Source organism: Botryllus schlosseri, chromosome 13 (genome assembly GCF_051294905.1).
Source record: "Botryllus schlosseri isolate E-star chromosome 13, Bs_hap1, whole genome shotgun sequence".
In the NCBI taxonomy this organism is placed as follows: Eukaryota; Metazoa; Chordata; class Ascidiacea; order Stolidobranchia; family Styelidae; genus Botryllus; species Botryllus schlosseri.
The window spans coordinates 17,740,299-17,750,592 of record NC_137248.1 but is presented as its reverse complement, the minus strand read 5'-3'; the positions used below and the strand labels follow the sequence as shown (position 1 = coordinate 17,750,592).

Genomic DNA, 10,294 nt, shown 5'->3' with positions numbered 1-10,294 from the left:
CTTGAGTAAGTACCGCAAGTAGCGAAAAAATACTTGAGTACTTCGAAAAAGTAGAAGTACTTCGTTACTGACCATGACCACCTCTATGTGTAAAGACCATTGTAGTCGAAAAACATCACAAATTAGGGTTATACCATATTTTGATATCTGAAAAAGAGGACAATTTAAACTCAAAGCTTGTGTTATGCAAGGTTACTAAAAAAGATCGTTTTCCGATGTCGCTTCTGAAATACCCGTCGGGGCGTGTTTTTCGTTTTTTTTTTCTTGCCAACTCCGGCGTTTGGTGCGTCGGAGTCCAATTTCTGCTCGCATTTTAAAACTTTTTTTTAGAAAAAGAGGACATTTGGGCGTCCTCCGAGGACACTTTCAATTTCTTGAAAAAAAAGAGGACAAATTCTCTCAAAATAAGACATATGGTAACCCTGCATAAATGCCATAAACAACGACAACCAAGGCTATATGTAAGTAGCTATTACATACCACAATGTAAAGAAGGTATGGATAGAAATGCATTAAAGCTACATCGGTGAGGGAATGTATTTGCTCCGCATTACGAATTGTCCTTGGCAACTCCACGATTCATACAACAGTGTCGGCTCATGAAATCGATAGCGCGTTTTACTATAGATTATTAACCTAATCCGTAGGTTAGTAGTCTATAGTTTCACTGTGCGCGATTATCCAATAGTTTGCGAATAGTGGGTGAGATTGGTCTATATGCTGTAGGGTCCACACCCCGCCAATTTCAATCATGTACTGCTGTTCAAGTAAAAATGATTCTAGTCCGATAAAATAAAAAATAATGGGTTGATTCGGAATTGAATCTATATAGTTAGCTGTTTTAGTTCAACGGGTAGTCAACCTTTTTTTTGACCGCGGTCCATTTTCCGATTTGAAAATGGTCTGTGGCCCACCTCGTATCCTATAGTCCAGGGGTCGGAAACCTTTCTCGACCGAAGAGCCATATTGGCCCAATATTTTGAATTGTAACTCCGAAAGAGCCATACATGTCAATCAACTGTTACGTCACAATTAAAAATTCGTGATATATTGGTAGCCCTGATATATGGGATTCGTAGTGTGCGCCCTATGTTCTCTGCCCACATGGGTAGGTAGAGCCAAACATGGTCACTACAACAGTACATACCCACTGCAGGGTGTGATATGTCAATGACGTTGGGTTAGGGGAGGCAAGTGAGGCAGTGCCTCACATGTCGTCTGGGATAAATGACGGAATATTGTGAAACCTTAAATAATTATCGTGATTGTCTATCTATGTTTATGGATGACAGGATTTTAAACATTTTTAATCCCAAAATCACGGAAATTTCATATTTATTGTTCGAAAATGAAGCGTGGAAGGAGAGGTAAGCCACAGATGAGGCACAGACGCGCCAAGCGTTACCTGAGATAGCGCAACTCATCGTAAATAGAATTCATAATCACTGATACTAATCAAATGTAATAGCGTCGCTGATTCCGAAATCTAAATATTGATCGACTTCTGAAGCATAACGTTGCGCTTCACATCTACATTTTTAAGGCGGTGCTAGAAAGCTACTTACCAATCAAGAACATGGATAGCTTTAGCTACGGCGTTGTTTTTAATTTGAATTCGGGATTGTGAATGTCACTTCCAAGGCAGTTTTTTCTCGGTGTAGATCAGGAAGACACGGCGTATTTGCAAAATGCATTGTCCTACAAGCGTCGCCATGTCTGCTAATCTCTTCAATCAATCAAGGTATCGTGCAATCCAAGATTTCGAAGCGCGTGATGGCGGGTATAGATCGAATTCGCGAGTGGTGTTAGTCGCCGGCGCGACAGCAAATTAAATTTGGGGATTCCAAAAGGGGTACGAGCCACTAACCCCTGTCTTCACCTCTCAAAGACCCTGTCCATGCTATTATGAAAATATTTATTCTTGCCGCCATGCAAATTTACTAACAAATTGCTGCAACATTGAGAAATTAGGAACATATTATTAAAAATTTGTCAAAGAGCCGTAAGTTGTACATAGAAGAGCCATATATGGCTCGCAAGCCCATAGGTTCCCGACCACTGCTGTAGTCATAGTCCTGTTCAATGCGTGGTAATTGCCGGCGCCGATATGCATATTTCTTTACCATATTTCGATTGGAAAGCATATTATGTAAACTGATAAGCAACCATATTCGGCTTTTGGCGCATAGCAATTCAATTGCGTCAACGGGAATTCTATATGAAGATACTATTTCAATCTTTGAACTTTGTAGTCCATTTCTACAGAAAACTGTGAACTGCTTAGTGCCTTTTATGAGTCGAATTGTAAATCAGGTAAGCGTCCAAAAACCATGAATTTACCAAAATAGCTCTTGTAATCGAACCAACACGAACTAAGTCTGTGATTGATTTGATTCCACCTTCATCGCATGTTCCGTTGATTCATTGGTAATACCTTGGTGTACGATCACCACCAGCACCCCGGCGATGAGCACTAGCACTCCACTGCCATAAAGCGGGTAGTTATAAGAGCCAGTAGCGTCAACGACCATCCCGAGTAAAGGCGGAATCAAGGCACTGAACACGCCTTGCGTAAGTGATCGCAACCCAAGCGAAGTCTCTAAGGTCGCTTTTCCGAAAAAGTCCGCCGCCATAGTAGCCGTGAGTACTCCCCGACATCCGAAACTCACCTGAAAATTGATTAGAGCAATAGCCATTTCGCCTGATTTACAAAACAAATAAGGTTCGAGGGAAGTCACTCTTCTTATCACGCTATACTTACCTAAGTACTTTTCGAATCTTCATTCTACTTCCACTTAAAGTAGTTTTCACATGTCTAGTAGCTGTACTTCAACTAGTTATTGAGTAGAAATTGACGGCGTCACCTCTACGTCTATACTTGAGTACCAACGATGGCTAATTTGACCACCCCTGGTTCATTAGTATCAGTTCTTGGAGCGAAAGTGCTTTCTTTATATTTTTAAAATCGGAAATTATCAATTGCGTTATGGATACCTGTCCAACTGCCAATCGATTTTACGGGCGAAATATTTTCATTGCCTCTTATGTTACGGTGATATGAATTCAGAGGTGGTCAAAGTAGTTAGGAAAGTTACTCAAGTAGAAGTAGAAGTAGCGACGAAAAAATCTACTCAAGTACGAGTAGAAGTACTTTTTCCAAAAGCAACCTAAAACTACTTGAAGTAGAAGTAGAATTGACTGACTTTAAATCTACTAAAGTAAGTAAGTAGTTGTGAAAACGATCCTATAATTCGTTCACATGGATTGTAAAAAGGTGCAAATTGAGCTATGCGAAAGGTGACGAGCTTGATTCATATTGATGCATACCAGGAGGTATCCAATTTCGACAGCCTAAGCATTCGTCCGCATCATGGGATGAAAATGATAGTATTGACCAGAGTTGGATCAATTGTAATTTGTAATGTAATTGAATGTAATTAATTACATATTTCAATGTAATTGTAATGTAATTGTAATTGAAGCATTTTTATTTTGTGTAATTGTAATTGTAATTGTAATTTGACAAAAATTTTGATCAATTACAATTTTAATTATATTAAATTGCTATTGAGACCTGACAAGCACAACATAAAATAATTGACTTATAATGCATTCTCTTTAAATGTCGACAAGGAATTTGGTGGATCCATTCGCGGAAGCCCTTGACTGCGCCCTTGCGGGCGAAGTTTTTTTATTTTTACCGCTATGCTGGCCTCGGCGGCCATTGTATACAATTATTAGATTACTAACCAACGGATGGATTCGCAACACGTGACTCACGATTGAATACGCCGAGAAGCGAACTGCTGAGCCGGCTAAAAGCAGCAGAATTGATAGTCCCATAGCTAACGATCCAAGCGTCGAAATTTGATATGTATGGTCCTAATCGAAAGCTAGTGTCGCACTGATTCCGCAATAAAAGTATATTTCCAGGCAATGGTACCATCCCAAAATAGTCGTGAAAGTCTGGGAATCGGCATTGTTCTGAACAATCGCTGGGAGTAATTGGTCATTGTCGTGGTCATGCTGCTGCGGCGCTCTCACTTTTCAGAACAGTCGGCCTTAAACGGCTATTTTGGAGCAGTTACATTGCCCTGACGAGATTTTGATTTGTATTTTCGGAATTAGTGCATCAATAGCTTACGATAAAGACCAGATGCATCAAATTTGGACGCCTGAATCGCCAGCTCTAGGACTACAAAGTTTGCTGCTTTTAGCCGGCTCTGCAGTACGTTTGTCGGTGCATTCATCCGTTACTCACATCTTGCGCATCTATCCATGGGTTGGCAATCTACAATACGATTTCAGATCACGATGCTGCATCGTTACTTCGTCTGTCTAACTAACCAGACCACTGGATATTATATAACGTCTTATCTGACAAAGCACGGTTTTGTTTTCACCCCTCATCCTAATTCCTACGTCCCTCGATAAAGATAATATTATTTCTTTAATTATATACTATATACGCAAATCCAACCCGTGCATGATTATAATACTTTTTTCAACGACATACTGCATACTGGAATAGTTCGAAAACGTTTTTCTTTTATTAATTACCGGGTATTTGCGTATCATGAATGAAACATGAATACTTGAATTGTTGTTAATTACGACGCTACGGTTGTCAAGGAGCACGGTTGAATTTATCATTATTCAATTACATGTTCAACAGCAGCAATTGTAATTGTAATTGTAATGTAATTGAAACATGCAAGGAGTAATTGTAATTGTATTTGTAATTTGATATTTTTAGCATGGAGTAATTGTAATTGTAATGTAATTGAAATATTCATGAAAGTAATTGTAATTGTAATTGTAATTGAACTGAAATAATGTAATTGATCCAACTCTGGTATTGACATGGAAATACGATACTAATGCTCTGTTTTCTCGAACAGCACGTAGCATGGTATGGCGCCATCCCCATAATATAAGGCCCGTAGTTTAGTCGAAAAGTAATACGGAGAAGTCTCATAGGATACGGTGTAAACACTTTGCGCGATTAGTAAACGTTAATAGAAAATATGGTGGACCGTAAAAATGCCATATTGTGTAGCTTCATTCCCGGAAATTAAAGGCATTACTACACTTGCTTTTATACTTCAACATGTATGTTATCCAGACAAAAGAACTGATATAACTAGAACTCAAAGTATATGATTCTGGGAATTAAAAGTGAAATATAAATACTACTTCTAAAAGCGGAACATGTATTTCATGTCTTTAGTCCAGAAAGTTTCAAGAGTGGTATGCTAAAACAGCTCTAAAACTAAAAAAAAGTCAGAGTCCACTTTTCCAGATTAGGACACGCCATGAACATGCTATATTACGATATGACAAGTAAATGCTAGATTGCGAAGCATCAGTTTCAAACGAAATGATGAGCCATATATACTGTGATGAAATATTTTATATGGGCGAAGGGAGACAATGCGGTGTAAGCGGAACCACGCCAACCCGCTACCTAAATATATTCACCGATACTTTCGTGAAATCATACTGGCTACACTGTATCCACTGCGCGCGAAGCGCGACGAAACTTCTGGGCTTTACTCAACCTTTTTGAAAATTAAATGTTGATACTCCGTGAAAACAGCCCCGAAATTCCTCAGGCTATCTTCCTGATTGAAAGATTGAACTACTTCTACTTGACAAACTGAAAATAGCGAAAAGTAAGTAACTAGATCACAAAATATTACGAAGTAGAAGTAGCGAAAATCAGATCTACTTGAGTAAGTACCAGAAGTAGAGGAAACTACTTGAGTACTTGGAAAAAGTAGAAGTACTTCGTTACTGACCACCTATGGATATAATATATAGTGCCGGAATCGCACCTCTTCGCGCCACCACCAGATAATGTCACTGTCGACTGTCACTAGGATGTGGTTAAAGTTTGAATGATGTCACCTCTTCTAAATATATTTTGTGGACTAAGATTTAGTATTCGTGTTCCGCTTCTACCTAACTGTTGGAGGTTTATCTAGGCTCCTCCTCGTCCTATCATCCGTGCAAGCGGTGCCTTATAAAAGCCCAGGCCGTACTACAAGTCGGCAGCTACGGTACAAAAATGAAGAAAATTGGCCTGGAGTAAATGGCCATTGACCATAGTAGTCGACAAACACCATGAAATGAATACCACAAACAACAGGAACAGCGTATCTATAAAAAGTTCTAGAAATCGCTACTGGTATTTGCTCATAGTCAGAAATCAACGGGAAATGCTTTCACTTCTACTGGATTAGCAGCAATGACGATTTGTTAGTCTCTACAAGCGAGCATTGGGCGGCGAGTGTAAAAAGACTATGTAAGGTTGTTACATTGTACATTGGCCTATAAAGACAGAAATCACTCACCGAAAGCAAAACGCATAGAGCGAGAGTAGCTTCCAGGCTGCTCGTAAAAGTCATGGCCGACACCGCGATCGATTGGATGACACAAGCAACAGCGAAGAAGTACGGCCTTACAATCGGAACCGGCCCAACGTGAGTCAACGAAGTGATGTATCCGGCCATCGGCAACAGAATCAACTGCGGCGCGGCAATGACTGAGGTCATAGACGCCGCTATGTAGTTACCGTAACCCTTGTACTGACCGAAACGGACTACGTACACAGCAAACACAGTTTTAGAAGATAGATCACACCCACATGCAATCAGGAAGCAAACAAACTCCCAGCTCTTTAACATGTTCAACTTTAAGACATTCGCCTTCTTGACTGTCTTTTCGTTGGTTTCGAGGCTCGAAGTCAGGAGCATTCCGAACGGGATGATGTTAAGAAATATTCCTCCTATGAGAAGGATGGCACCGCGCCAAGTATAATACGTGTTCCACATTTCAATTAGAATGGGGAGGGGCAGTGCGGCGAACGAACTGCCGGTAGATGCTAAGTTGTTTGCGAGTGAGCGCTTTTTGCTGAATCTACGACCGAGCAAGGTGTATTTTGGCACGATACCCAACCCGCAGCCACCGCCTGAATGTAATAAAATGGAATCGATGACCATTGCAAAATGTGTAACACGCTAGACGTTACCATCACACCTATAAGTACCATGAGTATCTGAATCGTGACGATCGATTTCGCGAAACTGCAAACAACGGCACCGAAGACTGCACACGTTGCGCCAATCATGATCGTCCGTCGAAATCCCAATTTATATGACAGTATACTCGCGATCGGACCTGTTGCAGATACAAATCGAACAGTGAGATTTTGCGCAAACAATTTCACCCGCACGGCGGCATAACGCAACCCGTAAAGCATGCCTAGTTGCCTACTCATCTGGCGGATCGCTGTCCAAATGCCGACATTTTAAATCAGGGGTCTGAAACTCAAATGTGCTCGCGGGCCAATTTCCTAGTTTTTTTTATGACGCCAAGGCGTTATTATAATAGTAATAATAAGGGTATTCAATGTCTTTCCCAGCAGGAAAGTTATAAGCCCTATTTGACGATGCTTCGCATACAGACATGCCATACGTTACGACAGATATACTGGCGATCGGACCTGTTGCACATAGAAATTGAACAGTGAGATTTTGCGCAAACGATTTCACCCGTACGACGGCACAACTCAACCCGTAAAGCATGCCTACTCACCTGACGGATCGCGGTCCAAATGCCGACATTTTAAATCAGGGGTCTGAAGCTCAATTGTGCTCGCGGGTCAATTTCCTAGTTTTTTATGACGCCGCGGGGTATTATAATAGTATTAATAGGGGTATTCAATGTCTTTCCCATAGTAGGAAAGTTGTAGGCCTTATTTAAGAATGCCTGGCATACTGACATGCCATACGCATTGTGGAAATCCGACTTACTATTGTAGCAATTCACGCTTGGCACGACAAAGATTATATTAATATATTTGAATAAAATTGTCGTTGTAGTTGCTTTCGACGCAGGCCGCAAGGGAATGTTCTCGTGGGCAGCGTGTTTGAGGCGACTGGTATTGACCCACATATTCGTTCTATTGACAATATTGTTTTGTGACGGGAACCGGCTTGAATTTGTCCTGACGGATTGAAGTGTCATCTATATAGTTTACATGAGCGGGACTCAACCTATCGCTGTAAGACATGCCTTACCTGCAGCGTAGTATGACCCGAATAGAAGAGACGCGACAAGGGACGACTGCGATGCGGAGGCCTGAAGATCGTTTTGAAATTGCAGGAAAAAGGGTCCGAAGCTTCTCAACGGTCCCAGTTCACATGCGTTCATGCAGAACGCCGCGAATACGATCAAGATGTCCGTAAGTTTGACGCGTGACATTCTGCTCGCGTGAACATGCAGTACGCTGGAGCTTTCGTGCTTTTGTTAACAGAGTTTCCGTTTTCAATACAGCCTATATACAACTGGTTTATAAATTTAAATAACAGTAATGCATCACAGATGAAGAAAGTATATCCTGAGTATACATACGGATACGGATGATTCATGGAAAATGTCGATGAGACACAATATCATTCGATACTTGCTCATCCGACGTGCCAGAGGTGGTCGAAGTATAGTCAGCGTCGCTACTCTATTACTCTACTATTGCCGAAAATAAATTCCTACTCAATCAAAAGTAGAGGGAGCAATCTGCAAGACAAGTCAAGTTGAAGTAGAAAATGAAAGGCCTGAAATCTACTCAATTCTGTAGATTCCCAAACTCGATTTGATCGAATTATCACGACTTTTTGTGGTTAATCGCAGAAGATTACATTCAAAATAGCAAGATAGATGCATATTCGTGACTGAAGCTAACTAATAATAATAACCACAAGGGCTATCTTCGAAAATATATTCGGGCGCCGCGATGAAGGGTTTATTTTACGCGGTTCTTATGATAATTTCGCTCATAAAAGTGATAACCTATACCAAAACCATTTCCTACTTTACTAATGTAAAGTATTCAAATACAGAGCGATTGGAGTAAGCAATGCAAGAATGCAAGCATTACTTGAGTACTCCGAAAAATTAGAAGTACTTATTTACTGACCGCCTCTGGGGCATGCGACACTTGAGCATGTCTCTTACAGTTAGGGTTTGAGTTGGTCACGAGTTAATGTTGTAATTAGGGTTAGTTTGGGAGTTATAAAGTCTCGTGCTGAAGTGTCATATGCTCAAAGTGTCTGGCAACTAAAACTACATCAAGTTAACTGAACATAGATTCGAAGACTCCCACCGACTTGTAGTGTCATTAATTAGTCATTTTGTATTAGTCGCGAAGATTCATCTTGCATTTTTTAAGGTAGTCCCCTCCGATAAACTGCTAAAAGTATGCAGCCCCTCCACCGAATCCACTTTTTTAATCTAGTCACTGGATTTTTTGAAGCAGTGTTAAAATATATTGAAAACACTAGTTTAGGGTTGCCATACGTTCGGAATTTCCCTGACATGTCCGGAATTTCACTGTAAAAACTGCGTCCGGGAGGAAATTCTAAAATATGCCTATATGTCCGGAATTTTGAAGGTTTGATGTAGGCTCAAAATTTTTTCGTAAATCAGCATGAATAATATTATTTTCAAGCAGATTTATGCCAAAGCAATGCGCGCGATTTAATACAACGTACATTATTAATATTAATATGGTCACCAAGCACAGCCCTCGCAAACATGCAATCGAAAATAAATATAAAATAACCATCATTTACTGAAATAAGTGTAATTGTATTAGCAATTATAAGATAACGGTAGGTTCCTGGAGTTGGTCAAGGACGTTTGGGGCTTTAGTCAAAGACACTTGTTCTAAACCTGGGGGTCGTTTGCTTTTATTCTGGGGATAGAAGATGTTGGACGTCATCCGCTTCCTAAATAGGCCTTGAATAAGTCTGGGCAAGCTGACTTATTTTATTTATCAGCCTATAATTTCTTGAACTGAACCACGGAACATTTTTAAATTGGAAATGAGTTCGCGGCCATAAAAGGTTGGAAATCACCGGATGTCAAATCTACTGTTGTATTTTATCGTAATATATGGAAGAACCAATATTATTAACAAAATTCGTTCACAAATTTTAACAAGCAGATGCACATAGTAAAGCCCGCAAGAAGTTGCGTCGATTACCCTATGTTGCTGGGCCCAAGATTTGTGCGGAAGGGGACTGAAAAAATGTTGTTTCGGTCCATGGTTACAACACACAGCCAGATAACTGCATCGACCAAACAGTATATAGTGGGGATGTCAAGCACACAACCGGCGGACTGGATAAGGTCCACAGACGATTTCATCTAGCCCGTGAATTTATTGCAGACCAAAGCAATCACCAGAGCTCATATTAGAGATGGCCCAATTCAAAACCTATGTTCTTCT

General features: G+C 40.4%; 1 protein-coding gene across 1 annotated transcript; it reads right to left on the bottom strand.

Annotated features, from left to right (window-relative positions):
* Nucleotides 1-1,898: 1,898 nt before the first annotated feature.
* On the bottom strand, nt 1,899-9,905 carry LOC145454361 (monocarboxylate transporter 6-like). Its single transcript, XM_080332361.1, has 4 exons — nt 8,085-9,905; nt 7,042-7,182; nt 6,357-6,973; nt 1,899-2,669 (listed from the first exon to the last, which is right to left on the bottom strand). The coding sequence occupies exons 1-4, from the start codon at nt 8,266-8,268 to the stop codon at nt 2,373-2,375; spliced, it is 1,239 nt and encodes a 412-aa protein (XP_080188487.1). The 5' UTR covers nt 8,269-9,905; the 3' UTR covers nt 1,899-2,372.
* Nucleotides 9,906-10,294: the final 389 nt, after the last annotated feature.